The following is a 22,099-nucleotide window of genomic DNA, read 5'->3' on the forward strand; positions in this document are numbered from 1 at the left end:
CAAATGCAGTATTTCTAGAGGGGCTTTCCAAATGCTTGCCTGGAAAAACCTATTAAACCCTTGTGAGTGTCAGGGCATTGTAGAGGGGAAAATATATTCCATTAATAATAAACTATTGCTCAAATGATAACAGTATATATACTCTTTGAGCTGTTTTTGTTTTTGTAAATGTAAGGTAAATAAGGGCAGGTAATCTGAATGCCTTTTTATAGGTTTTGTCATCCTGTGGTATTTATCACCCATATTAGGGGGGTCAAGTAAGAACAAAGTTTATTGAATGCAGAGCACATGAAAGATTCTTTATTAGCATGTATAACACATCGGGGTTTCAGGACCCCGTTACCAGTTCCAACAGCGCCACGAGTAGCATCCCTGATTTCCGTGCCTGCCATCTAGCCAAGTGGTTGGCATCCATTCTAGAGTTTCTAAAGCCCAACTCCTGAAATTGCGAGGAAAAGTCCACCTCTGAGTTTTAACATGTGGGGTGAACCCTGCTAAATGGCCAGCGCAGGTAATTAGCTGCAGGGATTATTTGAATTTCCCCCATTGATTCAATGATTGCCCCCACTGGGGGAAAATAAAAAATAAAAAGCACATTCATTCATTCATTGCCCATAGCCAAAAGAAAACATTGATTCATTTTCAGTGCCCAGCCCCCTACAGAAGACTGTGACCTCATCTGCTGGGCTGTCACAGACAGCTGCAGAACTAATTGCAGGAGACCAGCCTTTAGATCAGTGAATGCCTCCATTCAGTCCAGACCATTGAGTACCTCCCTCCAGAGAGTCCAGACAGACCAGTGAATGCCTTCCACTAGAGAGACCAGACCAGACCTGTGGTTTGGAACTTGGTCCCACTCCCTCCCATCACCGTTAGTGGCATCTCTATGGGTAGTGACACCCAGTGCGGCATCTAGGTACTCTTCAGTGCGCTCATGAATGGAGGAGTGGCCTTGTGCCCATGAGGCCACACCTCTGATGTGTGACAATTTGGGTACCTGAGAGAATGTCATATCACTGTTCTCGTCATGCTGGGGGTTTGCCCAGTGCTCTAGGAGCTGCTGGGAGCCTCCAGTCTCTCCCAGCAGAGTGTATGACATGCGCATGCAGGGATCATCCATCACCGCTACAGTGCTGCTCAGGATACAATCTGAGGGGGTGACATCAAAATAGCAGAGCAGTTCTGCTAGTTTGGTGTCACCTCATCGGAATGGTGTCACCCGATGCACACTGCACCCCCTAGTGACACCACGGAACGCTGCCTTCAACCCACAGCACTCATCACTATCCCCAGCCCCTCATCAGCCCTCAGCACCTCATCAGTGATTAAAGTCCCCCAGCACTGTCTTCAGCCACTCATCACCGTCCTCAGCCCCTCATCATGTCCTCAACACCTCAACATCTCAGCCCTGATCACTTTACCCCCTCAGCACCATCTTCAGATCCTCATAACCATCATCAGTCCCAAATCACCTCAGGCCTCATCATCGTCCCCAGAACCCCATCACCGTCCTCAGCCCATCACCTCAGCACCTCATGACCATCCTCAAATCCTGAGCTGTGCAGCTGTGCAGCACTGCAGCTGCAGGCAGGGACAACGTGCAGCTACATGACCTATGATGTCATGCCACCGCATTTCCATCTGTATGGTCACACCCAGCCTGGGCCATGGCTGGAAGAGCCCAGTGTTGCCCAGGCCCGGGGACAAAGACCTGTACATGTCCCAGCTGCAGAGGCTGCACAGCCCTGAGAGCACATGATCACCGCTGCTCTGCACAGCAGAGCAGCAAATTAATAGATGACGTGTGCATATGCACAGCATCTAAACAGTGCTTGGATTAGCCTGGGGGCAGCCAAGCTGCTCGGGGAGTGCTAGGCACACCCCAAGAATGATGGAAACTAGGTTGTGCCGCAAGGCCATGTCCCTTTTCCGCAAGGCCACACTTTCTTTTTGGGCAAGGGCCCGGTTTTGAATTCACAGTTGTTTGGAGGTATGATATACACATACATACCAACTGTCACACACATACACATACAGTCACACACATGCACACGCACACATAGTCACGCACACATACATAATCACACACACATATACATGCTTACATACATACAGTCACACACTTATATACAGTGGTGAATTTTAGTCCTACAAAATATTTCCATTGTACCCCACCATATACATGGAATGATGGAAAATGTAAACGGGTAGGACTGACCCTGAAAGATGTCCTACCTAGTAAATATATATTATTTATATATATAATACTATAATAATAATAATAATAATAATAATAATAATAATAATAATATAAAATAGCTTATGGCTTCTTTTATTTTTTATAAAAAGTATGAAATAAACTTTTTGTGGGGGTACTCTTAACTTGTACTGTTAAAATATTATTTTATTAGTATTAATTAAGAATGAACAACACAGAGGTCCCGATTCAGAGCCGGACGCTCTGACAGAGTGCTCGCTCTGAATCAGGGCTGGGCTATTTTTTTTTTTTTGAACGCCTCCTGCCCGCTCGCATAGCTGTGGGTGACCACCCACAGCTATAGTGAGCGGGCAGGAAGATGGTCGCGATGGTCGCGACCATCGGGCTTGCGACGAGACCCTTGTGGTAGGGTCTCGTTGCCGCAAAGCCCTGGAGTGCTTTCGGCTTTATCCCACTGACATCACTTGTGATGTCAGTGGGGCCGGCCCCAGATGGTAGGCGTTCCCATGGGAACGCCTCCGTCTGGGCAGCCATGCCCCCGGCCCGCCCACCAAAGGGGGCGTGCTGTCACTCACCATCGACAGCACGCCCCCTTTGTAGCGAGACCCAGAGCGATGGCTTGGCCGTCGCTATCCCGGGTCTCGCGCATGCGCACGACGGAGCCGCCTCCATCGTGCGCATGCGCACTGGGCCAACATCAACCCGCTTGCGAGCGCTCAGCGCTCGCGAGCGGGTCTGAATCAGGCCCAGAGTTTCTTTATACTGTATTCACCCTTGAAACATTCACAGTATATATTATATAGTTCTGTATTTAGTAACAAGGTTCAAAAATATAATCACATCCTATGGTAACATACCACATAATTATGTGACGGTGAAATTATTTCACATAAGTTTATTACAAAACCTATATAGCATTTATAATTGGAAGGCAGACCCTGTATATCAAACAATAAGTAATGGAAGCAGTGTATAGCTGTATTAAAGAGCTTAAATGTAGCAGATTTTCTCAAGGGTATAGTACAATATATTAAAAAGTGGGTAAAGATTCACAGCTGAGGTGTCAGATTTCTGGTATTTGTTAATTGTCATAATGACATTGATTAACAAATGAGAGCTGAACTGTGAATAAAGTGAAATGGACAGAGTAATAAATCAATGCGTTAGTGGTTTGAAAATATGATCAGCTGTCTAAAGGGATAGAATAAGTTCAGAAAAAACTCAAGTTAATTGACTGACATCTGCTTTTCTTCCCTATGCTGGATGCAGTGAAGGATAGAATGAGAGTATCGTAGCTCAGTGGAATGATGAACAAAGGAAGGTCTGAATCTCCTGTCAGCTATTCGCTCTGTGATCCTAGGGTCAGCATGACCCAGTTGATGAGAGTACAGAAAACTAGAGTTGGTACCTTTTCAAATCTGCAATAGTAGGGTCTGAATAGAATGGAGTCCTGTCATGTGCACATTGGGATACACTGTGCCTGACGTCCTGCCTGTTACTGGCTTGGTCAAACAATCTGTGTGTATGGGTCACTGACCAACCCATTATGCTGGCCACAGGAACCAAAGCCAATGACATCACAACAAAGCGGGCAAATTTAAATCCCTGCCCAGTTGTGTTATCTGGCCAGAGATAATCGGTAGTGTGTATGCTTACCAAATCAATTTCTCAGTCAGTTGGACAATTGTCTGGTCGCTACATCGGTCAGGTGTATACCCCGCAGGTTGGGTATGAAATATCAGCAGTCAGGATGCCAGCTGTCAAAATACCGACAGCGGCACCCAATGCTCAGTATCCCGACAGGGGATAGGTAAGTATCCTAACACCCTCTCTTTAACCCTCTAGCCCTAACCCTCCTTTTCTGAACCCTAACCCTCCCCGTTAGTGCCTAAACCTAACCCTCCCCCTTGGTGCCTGAACATGTGGGGAATCTTGGTGTTGTTCTGGATAGTGGCTTGACACTTAAACATCAGGTATCAGCCACAATCAAATCGCATTCAGAGGAACAAAGCCAGAATCAAGCACTTAATTCCCTCGGAAGATCTGGCTAAAGTCATACATGCATTTATATCATCACGCCTAGACTACTGCAACGCCCTCTACCTTGGTCTCCCAGCAAAAGATTTGCACCGCTTGCAAATGGGACAAAATGTAGCTGCCTGGCTTTTAACCAACCAGCCCCGTTCCAGCCACATAACACCCATTCTGTACTCCCTTCACTGGCTGCCTTTAAGATGGCGGATCGTTTTCAAGATTGGCTCCGAGGAGCACCAGAGGAGTCGAGGACAGAGAGAGACAGTCTCTCTACAGACAGGTGACCCAGTGGTGAGTATTGCAGCTGACACATCACTAGCCCTCAGCCAGGCGCCTGACAACTACTACTAGTCCTGACTGTCACAACTAACTTAGAGCTAAGCTGCTGCTGCTGGAGCCCGGCTGGAAAGGGACCAGCCAGGTCAGGAGGAGTCAAGATCTACTGACAGTCTTAGTATAGACCAGCATTTTTCAACAACTGTGCCGCGGCAAACTAGTGTGCCGCGAGCGGTTCCCAGGTGTGCCGCGATGATCCGATCCCAAGTGTGCTGTTGCAATCATTATTACCGCGATATCGGACTTGAACAGGGCTGGGATTTACCAGGCGCCCAGATGCGACGCGACCCACAACCTATGACTCATAGGTCACGCATGTTATGGCGCCTTACCAACCGCCCAGTGCTGCTCCTCGCCTGCCTTCCCACCCACCAAGGCCAGCGCTGCTCCTGCTCCAGCTCCAATGCTCCGTAACATAGAAAGACGGGCACTCTGATACTCCCTCTGCATAAACTGCTGCCGCTGAAGGAGGGAGAGGAGAACAGAGCTCCTTCAAAGTAGGGGCCAGTGCATTTTTATTTATTTTCTATTAGTGTGAGGGACAATGTGGGTGTAATTGCTTTGGGGGCCAAAGTGTTTGTTTTATTACTGTGGGGGCCAACATGTGTGTAATGTCTGTACTGTGGGGGCCAATGTGTGTGTACTTACTGTACTGTGGGGGCCAATGTGTGTGATTACTGTACTGTGGGGGCCAATGTATGTGATTACTGTACTGTGGGGGCCAACGTGTGTGTAATGTCTGTACTGTGGGGGCCAATTTTGTTATTACAATGGGGGCCAATGTGAGTGTAATTACTATGGGGGACAATTACAGTAGGGGACTTTATTACTGCAGGGGCCATTTTTTGCTGTAGGGGCAGCAATGTGTATGTTTGTTTTTCTGTTGGGGCCAATGTCTGTGCTTTTTTTCTGAGGGCCAATATGTGGGTATTATTTTCCCGTCTGGGCCAATGTGTGTGTTTTTTCCCATGGGGGCCAATGTGGGTCTTTTTTTCCCTGGGGAGGACTGATGGTGTGCCCCAGCTATTTTAAAATCTTGTTCAGTGTGCTGCGAGTTAAAAAAGGTTGAAAATCACTGGTATAGACAGTTTGAGACTGTGTGTGTAATAAGGAAGGGGGAACAGACAGTGGTCACTGAACTGGTGAGAGAGGTGTCTGTAGACTGCAGTGCAGGGTGAGCCTGGGGAGGGCACAGAGGTTGAGCAGCACCACCAGTGAAGTAGACGTGAGCTCAGCTGACAGCAGGTGTTGAGAGTGGGGAGAAGGGTGGGGGTGAACAGTGGCAGAGGTGGTAAGCAAGGAGGGGAGCACAGTTATTCAGTGTGAGCTGCAGGTGCTGAGTCTGAGGGTGGTTAGCTAAGGAGCACTGTCTGTGACCGTGATTGACTTCAGTGGGCATTTGCTGAGATGAGACTGATGGTGGGGGGCTGGCTGAGGAGGACTGTGTGTGACGGACTCCAGTGTGAGCAATGGACATTTGCTGAGCTGATTGCAACAAAACTTAAACAGCGCTCTTTAAAAGGAATATAAAGATATACAGTACATATGAATGGGTGCCATATAAAGATTAAAAATATACCAATTTAATGTTGTAATATAAAGAATGATCAAAAAACAATTCTTATACACAGTGAATAACGGCCTTATACCAGCACCTGGTCAGTTTAAAGTGCACTCAATCTTTGTTCATACGAGTCTGGTTCATAATATGAAAAGATAGTCCAAAGTTTCAATCATAGGGGCACAGGGCCCTATAGTGATGGTCCAAAAGCAGAAGCGATGGGGTCCAATGCAATGATGTATGGTGTCCCTTTATTCCACAGTTTATAGTCTAGAGATCCCAATTAGCAATGGATGCCCGAGTGATGAACCAAACAGTCCTTAATGCCCACTGACCAGTAGGTGACCAGTTCCCGTGGGCATGCTAATTGGAAACTCCAGAGAAACTGCTACAGAATTGGTAATTATCTCCTATAAACTGGAGACATCCCTATAGGGCTCTGTGCCCCTATGATTTCATATTTTATTGTTGTTCCATTAACAAAAATATTACCGGGTTGGGGGGGAGAGCACTCCAATATTTTTCGCACATTGTGCTAGTAGACCTGGAGCCGGCCCTGCCTGACACATAGGACATAGGATTGGTAAGTGTATATGCACTTAACCAAACGTCACATAGGTCGACGGGTCAACCTAGAGTGTACCCTGCTTTAGCCACACCAATTAATGCAAATATGGTTAAATTGTTGCAACTGATTTAAAAGCAAGACTGCAATGCACTGAATACTAGGTTTTTAAAAAAATTAATTAAATTTGTTTTCTACTCAGTTTGGGAAAGTGAATTCTGCCCATATATTTGTTAGTTTTGACTGTAGAAAAAAAATAATTATCCCATCCACAATATATAAGTAACCCTAAAGCTGGGTACACATCTAAGCAATGTGCCAGACCAGAGACGCGGCGATGTGATGTAACAATATAAAAACACTGCGTGATTCGCCATACAACGACCAAATATATTGTTACAAGCTTAATGTAACACTGCGTTGTCAGTCACATTGCACCGTTGTGCAGCACATCAGATGGGAAGATGCGACCACCCGATTAATCAAATAATTAGATGAATTTGGGGGTACACAATATGAAGGTCATTGTGATTCCTCTCGAATCGCAAGATCAGCTAATATATCGTATAGTATGTACCCAGCTTTATAGGCAGATGCAATTAGCCGCAAAATAGGTCCCACAAGTTCTTTTTGTAGCAAAAACCTATGGTCGCAACTTTCTGCTATTCAATTAGATCACAGGTTCTCAAACTCGGTCTTCAGGACCCCAAACAGTGCAGGTTTTTCAGGTCTCCGCACAGAAACGTAAGTGAAATACTTAGCTCCATCTGTGGATCTTTTAAAATGCGTCAGTGAGTAATGAATACACCTGTGCACCTGCTGGCTGACCTGGAAAACGTGAACTGTTTGGGGTCTTGAGGACCGAGTTTGAGAACCACTGAATTAGATAACTGCGTTGATCAGGGCCGAAACTAGGATTTTTGTCACCAGGGGCAAGACAGTAATTTGGCGCCCCCCATGTAATTCCCCCTGCAGTAGTGCCCATATTGTAATGCCCCCATAGTAATGCCCATATGTTAATACTCCCATAGTAATGCCCCTGTAGTGCCCATGCTCCCATATTAATGCCCCTGTAGTGCCCATGCTTTCATAGTAATGCCCCTGTAGTGCCCATGCTCTCATAGTAATGCCCCTGTATTGCCCATGCCCCATAGTAATATCCCTGTAGTGCCCTTACAGTAATGCCCCTGTAGTGCTCATGCCCCCACAGTAATGCCCCTGTGGTAATGCCCCTGTAGTGCCCATGCCCCAATAGTAATGCCCCTGTAGTGCTCATGCCCCATTAGTAATGCCCCTTATTGCCTATGCCCCCATAGTAATGCCCCTGTGGTAATGCCCCTGCCCCCATAATAATGCCCCTGTAGTGCAGCTTATTAAAAAAAAAAATACTTACCTTGAACCCCGCTCCTGCATCCAGCGTCGCGTCCGGTCCGCCGGCTGCTCCTTGGAACTATGGGGGAGATGTCATGACGTCTCCCCCATAGTTCCCGTGGGGAGAACCGGAAGCTGGAGTTCGGGAGAGAACTCCAGCCTCCGGCTCCGGCTACACCGCGTCGCTGCAGAGAAGGAGCCGGGCGCCCGCTGGTAATAAATATTACCAGCGGACGTCCGGCTTGGAGCCTCTCTGCAGCGCCGGGCTGGAGGTCACTGGCACCAGGTACAGCGGCTCACCCGGTGCACGTGCACCTCCAGCCCCCCCCTAGTTGCGGCCCTGCGTTGATAATGTGGCTTTGAAAGGGAGAAGTCACAGTTTTTAGTTTGCAGGTACAGAGCTGGTAATAACTTTTTAAAAATTGTTATAATTAAAAAAAAGTCAGAATATTGTGCAGTACAACTTAGCTTTCCCTGGTCCTCATCAGTGCTGAGTGCTTGAAAATATACCAAATTGTTAATGGGTTGGTTAGCTTGTTTCTGCCAACATAGATGCCACTCTGCCTCACCTTTAGCATGGACCTAAAATCAGGGCCGTAACTAAGGTGGTGACCATGGCACAGGGCACCGCAGGGCAGGGGGCGCTGTTTGGGCCTGTCAATTTTCCTGTTTATTATCATTCTCACTTGTAGCTTCCTCTTCTTTTATCCCCAGCATCTCCTGGCCTCCCCTATCTCTTCCCTGGCCCATTTTCAGGTGCACTACCTTATGCCCCCATTTTAAAAATGTTGGGGGAGCACCAATGCTCTCTCCAGCACAGGACACCACAAAGACTAGTTACAGCTCTGCCTAAAATCATCCCTTTGTGTATCAGATAACAAAACTGTGACCTCTCAGCTTTTAAACAAATAACATATTCAGTTAAAAATAACATATTTGTGTGGACAATTGTTCCCAGTGCAACTCTATAGGGAATACTGCAACAGATAAGAATCCCCATTTTCCCCTGGGCAGAGAAACATGGACTTAATGACACTGATTATAATGGATTGGTCCAACTTGTGAATAATCCATTACTTTGCAATGGAATTAAAAGTCAGTCATGACAGACTACAACAACATATATGATTTTTAGAGTCTTTCAAGGGAGGAGTGGGCCCGTGTGCAGCCTCAGTGCGGGTCCCCTCTCCACGGCGCAGTTGCAAACAGACTCTGGCACTGCGCCAGGGGCTACTGCACAAATGCATGAGGCTCCAGGAACATGGCGACCGCACCATTTTTCCAGTGATTTGTGCAGCACCTACATGGGACTCTGAAGAGATAAGTATACTAAATGGGTGCAGGGTGTGCATTGTAGGCCACCCTGCACAATATATGCCTATTCTCCTGGAAGTCGCGGGAGGTTCCCGATTTTTCGGGTAACCATCGGCACCCCTGGTAGAGTAGGCACTTCTCCCGCATTCCTGACCACTTACTAGTGAAGTGGGCAGGATGGGGTGAATTTCCACGGGGATCAGGGGTCTCCATGTAGGGGGTGTGACTTAATGACGCATTTCCATAAGCACTGCGTCATTTGGCCCTGCCCTTATTTAAATATGCGCTAATCACAGCAATTTTCCACGAGGGGGCGGGGCTTAATGAACGGACACGACAGGCAAGAGCGGTAACAAGACTTTTTGGTGCCCTGTGCCAGAAAGAGCATTGGCGCCGCCCTCATTTTTCAAAGGGACATAATGCACCCAAAAAAGGGGAATGGCCTCATGGGTAAGGGCCAGGGAAGAGATAGGGGAGATCAAACAGGAATTTGGAAATATTACTATGCAAGAGGGCATAGACGTAGTTCCAAAAAAGACAAAAAAGTCTAGGGCGGGGCACTCTTGAGACAGAAAATAATATGACATAAAAGAGATGTAATGTTGGGAGATATTAAAACTTAACGTTTATTTTTATCTAAAATGAAACTGTCTTATACCATAAATTGGTCGAGTATTACCTTTCATGCATTGCAAATTACTGCATATGAGGGTATATACGAGAGATAAAGAGAGAAATATATATATGATCAGGATCAATAAATAAACCTTGTGAATATAGCAGTCAATGGTTGCAAAGACACATAGTATATGATATGTGTATAGATGTATTCACTCACAGGTACTTAGACCTATATGTGTATATTTATAATCACTGAAAATACGTAGTAAAAGTATAATAATCACATAGACCTATACGTGTATATTTATAATCACTGATAATACGTATTAAAGAGGTAGCAGCCAGATGCATATACGGTAATTGGAACAAGGTAATAGGCGAAATATATGAGAAGGACCTCAAATCTCTAGTACATAATTGATACTAGACAGAAAGATTAAACACACCACCTCGAGATGTAGAATATATTTATAAAAGTTCAATACTTTTGGAGATGTACCGTCTGTTCAGCCATATCTAGCAGAATCACAGTACATATGTAATGTAATAACTGAGCAACTGTACGGAAAAAACCATAAGCAGATTCCAGTTTAAAGGTGTTAAATACATATGAAATCATTTAGTGTTAATGAACAAATAAATCAGCATACAGGGATGAGTCTAAGTCATCAGGTGACCAAGCCTTCCCGGCGAAACGCGCGTCCTTCTCACAGTGCTCACAGTAGCAGGACCACACACGCACCCTACAGCAGCTGTACGGAATACATTCTTCTTCCAGGTATTTTCTGTTGCTCCTATAGCGCTCTCTCATCTGAGTCCCTTAGCGCTTGACTCTCCCTGCAATGCCATTTGGTATCAGGGAAGAGACGCAGCTACTTTCTCAGACAGTAGAAGTGCTGTCTGTTGTTTCATCTGGTTTATGCATGATTGTCACTCTCTCATTCCCTATCTGATCTAGATGGGGGACAGCAGAAGTGATTTCATGTACAAGTATTCCAGACCTTACTTTTTTCACACTTATTATTAATTCTTTCTCTTGGGTATTTGGTACCTGTTCACATTTATTTGGCAGGATTGCAATTTCCTGTTACACATGAAAGAAGATTTAAGATTCAATATATTCACTAACAGCCAAGTTATCTATTGGGTTATTATTTGATTTCACTTAACCTCATTTCCTCATTTAGGTGACTTAGACTCATCCCTGTATGCTGATTTATTTGTTCATTAACACTAAATGATTTCATATGTATTTAACACCTTTAAACTGGAATAAAGGTGTCTGCTTATGGTTTTTTCCGTACAGTTGCTCAGTTATTACATTACATATGTACTGTGATTCTGCTAGATATGGCTGAACAGACGGTACATCTCCAAAAGTATTGAACTTTTATAAATATATTCTACATCTCGAGGTGGTGTGTTTAATCTTTCTGTCTAGTATCAATTATGTACTAGAGATTTGAGGTCCTTCTCATATATTTCGCCTATTACCTTGTTCCAATTATATGCATCTGGCTGCTACCTCTTCAATACGTATTATCAGTGATTCTCAGTGATTATAAATATACACGTATAGGTCTATGTGATTATTATACTTTTACTACGTATTATCAGTGATTATAAATATACACATATAGGTCTAAGTACCTGTGAGTGAATACATCTACACACATATCATATACTATGTTCTTTGCAACCATTGACTGCTATATTCACAAGGTTTATTTATTGATCCTGATCATATATATATTTCTCTCTTTATCTCTCGTATATACCCTCATATGCAATAATTTGGTCGAGTATTACCTTTCATGCATTGCAATTTATGGTATAAGACAGTTTCATTTTAGGTAAAAATAAACGTTAAGTTTTAATATCTCCCAACATTACATCTCTTTTATGTCATATTATTTTCTGTCTCAAGAGTGCCCCGCCCTAGACTTTTTTGTCTTTTTTGGAACTACGTCTATGCCCTCTTGCATAGTAATATTTCCAAATTCCTGTTTGATGTGTTCTACACAAAATTTGTGGGTGCACCACCACCAATCCTATGAATACTACAGTGATGATGGACCCTAATGTTGTTTGTTTATGTAAAAAAGTTTTGTTTTTGAATTCCATATCTTGATATTTATAAAAATATTGAACTTGTGCGAACCAGTAACCTATATTTTGACTTGCTTTTAAGAGATAGGGGAGGCCAGGAGATGCTGGGGATGAAATAAGAGGAAGCTACAAGTGAGAATGATGATAAACATAAATTTGACAGGCCCAAACAGCGCCCCCTGACCTGTGGTGCCCTGTGCCATGGCACTGGCCGCACTACACAGCCCTGCGTCAGGCCCCCTCACCCCCCGGCGTCTCACATTGTAGACATTGTAGATATGCCACTGCATCTAACGTTACTACAAAGAAATAACCAATAGCACCCTCATGCTCCAGTGTTTAACACCTATATCAGTTGAGACTTGGTTAATTTAATAGGCCGCTGACAATCACTAATCACTAAAAAGGAAAGAAAACAAGCCAGTACAATTCCTGTCCCCCTAAGCAGAGATGCCCAGTAGGCATGTGCCATTACCAAGTCCTATAGGAAAAAGACAGCAGCAAAGTTTGTATGCGATATTCCATGTAACCACTCTTGCGAGGACACTAATTTTTATAAAGGTATTTAACTTAATAATAAGATCATACATTGTATGCTGCATATATACCAAGGCAATGCACCAAGCTTCCCTGAAATGACAATATATTTTGTCTTTATTCAACTTTTCTGGAGACTCGGTGGGCTGTATGACTTGGGCTATAGAAAGGCACATTAATAATATAAATAAAGTAAACATCCTTAAATACATTAATGACAGATACATTGGTCTTACAGTATATACCTTTTTGTACCCAAAATGTGACAAGAGTTACAGCAAAACCTGTCCCCCTGAAGGTCACTTTAAGTTGATGTTGAATGTTTTTACCTTGTGCCATAATTTATTGGTGTGCTGATTAATCTTTATGTGGTGGGCGATACGGAGCACGTTTTATTACTGAGCACAGCAGATCAAATGGTCAGGGCTTCTCTCTCCATTACGTCCTATACTATTTTAAAAGAGAAGCATATTGTGGTACAGAAGCAGTGGGGAGGAGTGTATGGCAGTCCAGTACAGTACATTACAATGTAATATATCATATCAGAACACATTCTTTTATTGTGTAGCAACTGAAGCCTTTAGTGATTGCATTGTTTATACCTGCAGGTCCTTGACTGCATATTATAGTGGAACAACGCGATTTCACGATTTATACTGTACATAGAGCACATCCTCCATATATCAGCGCACAGTGGCGAGGTTACATCTGCACATAATCCATATACAGTACATTGATAGTAACAAAATACTGTAGATGACAATGCAACGGTACAAAAATTCTAATTTACTCACTTTTACACAGTAGCAGAGTACAGGGCCCATTTTCACATGCTGTGTGCAGCTGTTCCTCTCTTCAGGTGGGGAGTTCTCATTTTCTGGCAGTGTACAGACCTCTTGGGGTTTTGTGTTCATGTCCACATCCTGCCTTACTTGAGCAGAGCACATGTAGCTGTTAAAAGTGATTTCAGCAGAAGTTGGGCTGCTCGGAACGGTGTTACTGTCTGTCAATTTTAACCTAGGAACTTCTTTTTTCCCCAGAGAGAAGTGCCGAAACCTCCTTAAGCTGGCTGAGCCGGATAACTTAAATTTAGATATTTTGGGTATCAAAGTGCATAGTGGCGCTGAACTGTCCTGTGTCACCAAGCTGAGGTTTTCAGCTGGTAAAAAGGAAGTACCAGTGGCATTAGGGTTGGCATAACCTTTGGCATTTAAAGATGGGCTTTGTGAACAATCTTCTGTAGATGTTAAAGAGTCATTCCTGAATCGACTGTATTTTGCTCGCTGAAGCATTACTGGGTATCTAAAGAGCAATTCATGCAGAACGTTCCCGTTATGCTGACTGTGGTCTTTCATAGCCTTGTTTCAGTTATGATAATGTTCATTTTTTTTTTTTTTTTTATACAAAAATGAATCCTTGTCATTATATAACAGCAGCCTTCATAGGTCTTAGATCCCCCTCCTTTTTTGTGTCCCTACAGCATTATTTAATTACAAGTCACACAAAGAGCATTTAAAAATATATATTATAATCTTATCAAATTCAGCAGCCCTTGCTGTCTACAGAAACATTACTGGTCCATGCAGAGTGCAATCCATAGACAAGTCTTTATACAAAATAATAATTTGCTGAAATTGCACTAGTTACATGCCAAGCTGCGAATTATAGTCTAAAGACTCAATGATGTGTAAGGAAATAAAAATCCAAAGTGGTAGCTGAAATACAGATCCTTGCTTCTTTTCCAAATGCAATTTGAGACAGCTTGAAAGTCCATGTATGCAGTGTGTGTAAGCAGCTCTCGCTCATCTTCTGCACAAGCCATAGCACACTGGCAGCATCCTGGAGTTAAAGAGTTTGGGGGCGTTGCAATTTTACATGAATGAACTCCACTGAATGGAAAAACTCCCTATATTTGCACACTATCAATCTGTGAATGAAGCTGAGAATGGCTGTAATTGACTCATGATCCTGAGGGTGTTTGGTTTTCATCCAATAGGAGAACGGTAGGATGACTCATACAGAAGAAAAACACCAAGCTACTAGTTAGAGCTCAGATGTGTGCTTGTACTGACAATGTGAATGCTATAGATATGCTTGAGATGTTTGGGTGCATGTATAGGAGTGTGCGTGGGAGTGTGTGTGTATATATGTATGTATATATATATATATATATAAATATATATATATATATATATATATATATATATATATATAATATATATAGAGGGAGAGATATATAGACTTTATATTAGGGGTGTGCACCGGCCACTTTTCGTGTTTTGTGTTTTGGTTTTGGATCTGGATCTTTCTTCGTGTTTTGGATCTGGATTGGTTTTGCCAAAACCACCCTTCCGTGTTTTGGGTTCTGGGTTTTGTGTTTTGGATCTGTATTTTTTTGAAAAAAAAGCATAAAAACAGCTAAAATCACAGAATTTGTAGGTTTTTCTGCTCCTATGCTATTATTAACCTCAATAACCTTAATTACCACTCATTTCCAGTCTATTCTGAACACCTCACACCTCACAATAGTGTTTTTATGTCCAAAAGGTTGCACCGAGGTAGCTGGATGACTATGCTAAGCGACACAAGTGGGCGGCACAAACACGTGACCCATCTAGGCGTGATACTGCAGTGGCAGACAGAATGGCAGTTTGAAAAACTAGGCCCCAAACTGTACATAATGCAAAGAAAAAAAAGAGGTGCAAGATGGAATTGTCCTTGGGCCCTCCCACCCACCCTTATGTTGTATAAACAGGACATGCACACTTTAACAAACCAATCATTTCAGCGCCAGGGTCTGCCACACAACTGTGGCTGAAATGATTGGTTGGTTTGGGCCCCCACAAAACAAGCTGGCAATTAATCTGTCCCTGCACAAACTGGCTCTACGGAGGCAAGATGTCGTCCTCATCCACCGATTCCTCACCCTCTTCAGTGTTGTGTACATCCTCATCCTCACAGAGTATTAATTAGTCCCTGCTGGAATCCACAACCACAGGTCCCTCTGTACGTTCTGGAGGCTGGTCTCCCTGGAAGAGTTGATAATTCATTTTATGAACATCATCTTCTCCACATTTTGTGGAAGCAACCTCCTACGCCTTTTGCTGACAAGGTTCCCGGCTGCACTAAACACTCTTTCGGAGTACACACTGGAGGGGGGGCAACTCAGATAAAATAGAGCCAGTTTGTACAGGGACCTCCAAATTGCTTCTTTTTCCTGCCAGTACAGGTACGGACTGTCTGACATGCCTACTTGGATGCTGTCACCGATGTAATCCTTTAACAGACAGACGCACACTTGTCGCTGCTGCTTTAAGGATGCACGTGCGGCTACATCGCACACAAGTCACAAACACATAAAAAAAATAGTTTTTTATTTTTTGGAGCACTTTGAGGGTTACACCACCCTTTAACAGACAGACGCACACTTGGCGCTGCTACTGTGTTGATGCACGTGCGGCTACATCGCACACAAGTCACAAACACATAAAAAAAATAGTTTTTTATTTTTTGGAGCACTTTGAGGGTTACACCACCCTTTAACAGACAGATGCACGCTTGTCGCTGCTGCTTTAAGGAGGCAGGTGCGGCTACAGCCCACACATTTCACAAAGACAGAAAAAGAAAAAAGAAGTTTTTTATTGTTTGTGGAGTGCACTTTGAGGGTTACACCACCCTTTAACAGACAGACGCACGCTTGTCGCTGCTGCTTTGAGGATGCAGGTGGAATCTAGACGGGATTTGGAACCGGGGACACACTACCTCCATCAATTGTCTAAATCCCACTGCACTAATGGCGGATACCAGACGCACGTCTAACACCAACATAGCAGTCAAGGCCTCAGTTATACGTTTTGCTTCAGGATGACTGCTGTCGTACTTCATCCTCATCGCTAGGGACTGTTGGAGGGTCAATTGTTTCGTAAAAGTAGTGGTGTTCCTACTTCCTCTCTGGGATGATGAACAACTCCCAGCAGCAGCAACAGCACTAGGAGGAAGTGGTTCTTGATCTTTCCCTATTTTATTTTTATCAGAGAAAGTTTGGTCCTCTATTTATGTTATATTGATATATACGTGCGGCTAAAGCGCACACAAACACAGAAAATATTTTTTTATTTTTGCTGGAGAGTAGTGCACTTTGTGGGTAACACCACCCTTTAAGAAATGAGCCAGCCGGCTCTTTACTTATGGGACACAGGCGCATGCTTGGCGCTGCTCCTTTGTTGATGCACGTGCAGCCACAGTGCACACAATTCACAAACACAGAAAATATTTTTTTATTTGGTTTGGAGTGTACTTTGGGGGTTACAGCACCCTTTAACGGTCAAGCCAGCCGGCCCTTTACTTATGACACAGGTGCACGCTTGGCACTACTTTGTTGATGCACGTGCGGCTACTGCGCACACAATTCACAAACACAGAAAATATTATTTTTTTTGGTTTGGACTGGATCGTACTTTGGGGGTTACAGCACCCTTTAACGGTCAAGCCAGCCGGCCCTTTACTTATGACACAGGCGCACGCTTGGCACTACTTTTGTTGATGCACGTGCGGCTACTGCGCACACAATTCACAAACACAGAAAATATTTTTTTTTTTGGTTTGGACTGGAGTGTACTTTGGGGGTTACAGCACCCTTTAACGGTCAAGCCAGCCGGCCCTTTACTTATGACACAGGCGCACGCTTGGCACTACTTTGTTGATGCACGTGCGGCTACTGCGCGCACAATTCACAAACACAGAAAAAATATTATTTTTTTTTAGCACTTGGGGGTAGCACCCCTGATGGACAGAGCACCCCCTGGATAACACTACAGCACACCTTTAGGACTGGGACACTGCACAGGACTTTGGAGTGGACACAGCCCCTATGGACAACTGACTGCACAACACAGTCCAGCCAGCCCCTATGGACTTTGAAGTAGTGGACACAGCCCCTATTAACAACAGCAGCACAACACAACACAGCCAGCCCCTATGGACTTTGAAGTAGTGGACACAGCCCCTATGGACAACAGCAGCACAGCACAGCACAACACTACTCTGCACTACACTACACAGCCCAGCCAGCCCTAACTCCCACCCTCCCTCTTCACTGTCCACAGCCGAGTGAGAATATGGCGCCGACGCGGGTACCTTATATAGGATCCAAAACCCGCGAGACCCGGAAGGCGGGATGATGACGTTTTGCCTCGATTTCAGATCCGAGTCAGGCGGGAAAAGTCGAGCCTGACTCGGATCTGCCTCGGATCGGGGGGGTTCAGATTTCAGAAATCCGAACCCGCTCACCCCTACTTATATATATATATATATATATATATATATATAATTTATTAAGGATGTGCGCCGAACCCCGTGTTTTGGTTCTGTATCTCCTTCGTGTTTTGGATCTGGATTTGGTTTTGGCAAAACCGCCCTAGCATGTTTTGGTTTTGGATCTGTTTTTGTTCTGAAAAATCATAAAAACAGCTAAAATCACATAATTTGGGCCTATTTTTGTTCCTACAGTATTATTAACCTCAATAACATTAATTTTCACTCGTTTCCAGTCAATTTTGACCACCTCACAGCTCACAATATTGTTTTCATCCAGTTTAGGCCCATAATTTTCACCAAGCTAGCTGGCGGACTAAGCTAAGTGGCAGCAGTAGGCGGCACAAACACGTGGCAGTTCAACTTCAAACATGGCACATAAGGAAACAAATGTTTTCATTAATCAAGAGCCCTGAGGGAGATGCAGTATGTATGTAGTTGAAGGCAGGGAACTTTAGTAAATTTAATTTAAGTTTTGGATTCCAAAGCAAATTTATGAGGGAGAGAGGGAGGAGGGAAGTCATTTTCAAAGAATATTTGACTCATTCACTTCAGTCCTTGCCCCAGTTGAGCTCTTGTGGTAGTCCAGCATTTTTTATTTTTTTTAATGAAAGGGGCATGTATTAGATGCTGTCTGTGGCAGCACACAAAACGGAAGCTCGAAACAGGAAGGGAGCAAATGGCTTTTTAAAGTCTGGTACTACACATCTCTTATCATTGTGCTTCTGGGATTATGGATGGGAAGGCTGGGAGGGGAGGAGAGAGAACATCTTCAGATAGGGCCGGCTCCAGGGGTAGCCACACCCTGTGCCTGCTCGTTGTAAAGCGCCTCTAGTCGTGTGCGACCGAAAATGGGGGCGTGGACTAATTACCAGGGGCCACACCCCTAAGTGATGTTATTTGGGGGGCACACCTCCCGTGTAATGTCAGGCTGGGGGAAGAGCCCAGCCCTCCGTCACTAGCTGGGCTTCCCACAGCCCTCTTCCAGCACTGAATGGATGCTGCACGCATGCTATCCCGGGGGTCTGGCACCGCCACACAGCTGTGGGGGTGAATAACATACTGATTTGACTACCCATGGGATACTTCGGCCCATGGGTGGGACAGTGCAGTCCAGCTGAAATCAGGATGCTGGGAGGGGGTGCGCCCTCTCTGGGGTGGCACCCCTGTTCGACCACGCTGCTCGAACACCCCACGAACTGGCCCTGTCTCCAGATACCATTACAAAATAGCCTTTCCATTTGGTGTTTGAGTTGCATTTGAGCAAACATGGATGTTATGATAAGGAAATCCAAGCCCACCAGGTTGGTATCTACAAATCAAGGTTGAAAAATAGCATAAGAGTACTTTGCAAGTTTACCTATTTGTGATTTTTTTGTTTAAATAAATATAGTATGAACTATAAAAAAAATAACGTAAGCGTCAGAGCAGCGGCACAAAAGCATGGCATTTAAAAAAAATATAGGACATTTATTAAACTTTTGCAAAACAGCAGTCGCAGACAGGATGGCAGTTTCATAAACTATAAAATTAAAAGTGTCAGGCAGCAATGCCCCAAACAGCACATAATGCAAAGAAAAGAGGTGCAAGATGGAATTGTCCTTGGGCCCTCCCACCCACCCTTATGTTGTATATAGGACATGCACAGTTTAACAAACCAATCACTTCAGCGACAAGGACTGCCAATTGTGGCTGAAGTGATTGGTTTGTCTAGGCCCCCACAAAACAAGCTACCAAAGGGCAGCTGACATTGCTGGCAATGATCTCTCCGTGCATAAACTGGCTTTACAGAGGCAAGATGTTGTCGCCATCATCATCTGATTCACCATCATCAGTGTGTACATCATCTTCACACAATATTAATTCGTCCCCGCTGGAATCCACCATCACAGCCTCAGGTGCTTCTGTAAGTTTTGGACGTAATTGCCAGTAAAGGTCTTCCTCGTGGAATTTGTAGTTAATTTTGATGAACATCATCTTTTCCACATTTGAGGAAGTAGCCTCCTACGTCGATTGCTGACAAGGGTCCCAGCTGTGCTGAAAACTCTGAGTACCCACTGGAGAGTGGGCAGCTCAAGTAAAGCAAAGCCAGTTTGTGCAAGGGCCTCCAAATTGCCTTTTTTTCTTGCCAGTAGTCAAACAGACTGTCTGACATGCCTATTTGGATGCTATAATTAAAATAGTCCTCAACCTTTCTTTGAATGGTGCCATATCAGATGGAGTCATGGTAGAGGTCTCATTAATGGTAGGCAATTCTTTTAGACCCGACCAGATTTCAAAACTTGACTCATCTGCATCACCAGTGGGTCTTTTGGGAAAGTTTAGTTTATTTCTGGCAGCCGCACTTGCTGGAGAAACTGAAGGAGGACCCATCGCTGCATCACGTGCCGCTTGTGATGACAATTTGCTTACCAACAACTCTTTGCAATGCCTCATTTCTGTGTTCATTGGGAATAAAGACACAATGTATGACTTAAATCTAGGATCGAGCACAGTCGCCAAAATGTATTGCTCTGATTGGAAGATCCTGACAACCCTCGGATCCTGGCGAAGTGAATACAGGACTTGATCTACAAGTCCGACATATTTTACTGGAATCACATAATTGCAGCTCCTCCTTCAGTTTCTCAAGCTGCTTTTCCAACAGTCTAATGAGGGGATTTACCTGACTCAAGCTGGCAGTGTCTGAACTCACTTCACAGATGGCTGCTTCAAAGGGTTTCAGCACTGTGCACAACATGGAAATTATTTTCCACTGAGTTTGAGTAAGGTATATTCCCCTTCCTCTTCCTATGTCATACTTCGTTGTGTAGCTTTGGATGGCTTTTTGTTGTTCCACCATCTGTTGAAGCATATATATAAAGGGTGGAGTTCCACCTCGTAACTACCTCTTACTTCAGCTGGTGACAGGGCAAATTCAACATTTCTTGCAGGTGCTGCAATATTCTACATGCACCTGAAATTTTGCGGGCCACAGAGAGCATCTCCTGCATGACCCTGTCATTTTTTTTTTTTATTTTGTACCACCAAGTGAATAGTGTGAGCAAAACATGGGGCATGTTGGAATTCACCCAGCTGTAATGCTCACAATATTGGTGGCGTAGTCAGAAATCCAAAATCCTGAGGAGAGTCCAAGTGGGGTAAGCCATTTTGCAATGACTTTCCTGAGTTTTTCTAAGAGTTTGTCAGCAGTATGCCTCTTAGTGAAACCAGTTATACAAAGAGTAGCCTGCCCCTGAATGAGCTTCTTTTTTCTTAGATGCTGTTGGTACCGCTGAAGGCAATACCCCCACGCAGTGGGCTTTTATAGTCATGTAATCTTGCATTTCCCTTCTTCCACTTGTCCACATATCTGTGGTTAAGTGGACAGTGGGTACAACGGCATTTTGGAGGAAACTTATTAATTTTTTTTTTAACGTTCCTATACAGACTGGGAATTGCTTTTCTAGTGAAGTGGAACCTAGACGGGATTTGGTAGTGGGGACACAGGATCTCAATTAACTGTCTAAAACCCACTGCACTAATGGCGGATATCAGACGCACATCTACCAGCATTGATGTTTTGGCATCAGTGATCTGCTGTGCAACTGGGTGACTGCTGTCATACTTGCTCCCCCTTGCAAATGATTGTTTAACAGTCAATTGTTTTTTTTAACTACTATTAGTAGTCTTCCTGGTGCCCTTCTGGGATGAAGATCCACTCCCAGCAGCAGCAGCAGGCATAGCGCTCAAGGATTCTCCTGAGGAATCCAGGATAGAGGAGGACTGAGTTAGCCTTATCAAATTGGATGCAGGACTACTTCCGATCATGATTGAGGATATTGTTGATGAAGGTCTTGATGGTGAAGATGGCAGGTGCTTGGATCTAGCAGAGAGAAGGGAGTTAGCTGACGCTGTACTGCTTGTTGTTACTTTTTTTAGCCAAAGTTTCTAAATTTTGCAAACACTTTGAATGGATGCACTGAAGATGATGTAACAGAGAGGAGGATCCTTGATGGTTAAGGTCCCTACCTCTACTTACTCTGGCTTGACAATTGCTGTTTGGGTTTGGGTAGAAATTATTCCACACATAAGAAGTGGATTTTTTTTGTCTTATGCCCAGGCATGCCAATGGGCTTTC

At 44.2% G+C, this 22,099-nt stretch overlaps 1 protein-coding gene across 1 annotated transcript in view; it reads right to left on the reverse strand.

Annotated features, from left to right (window-relative positions):
• Positions 1-14,528, reverse strand: part of SHC4 (SHC adaptor protein 4) — a 109,523-nt gene extending 94,995 nt beyond the window's left edge. Inside the window, exon 1 of the mRNA XM_088472799.1 lies at positions 13,461-14,528. Coding sequence (XP_088328925.1) covers positions 13,461-14,021 — 561 coding nt within the window. The 5' untranslated portion in view covers positions 14,022-14,528. The remainder of the gene's footprint in view (positions 1-13,460) is intronic.
• Between the last annotated feature and the right edge of the window lie 7,571 nt (positions 14,529-22,099).

The sequence above is a fragment of the Taudactylus pleione genome, unplaced genomic scaffold (assembly GCF_031769625.1).
Source record: "Taudactylus pleione unplaced genomic scaffold, aTauple2 ptg000129l, whole genome shotgun sequence".
In the NCBI taxonomy this organism is placed as follows: domain Eukaryota; kingdom Metazoa; phylum Chordata; class Amphibia; order Anura; family Myobatrachidae; genus Taudactylus; species Taudactylus pleione.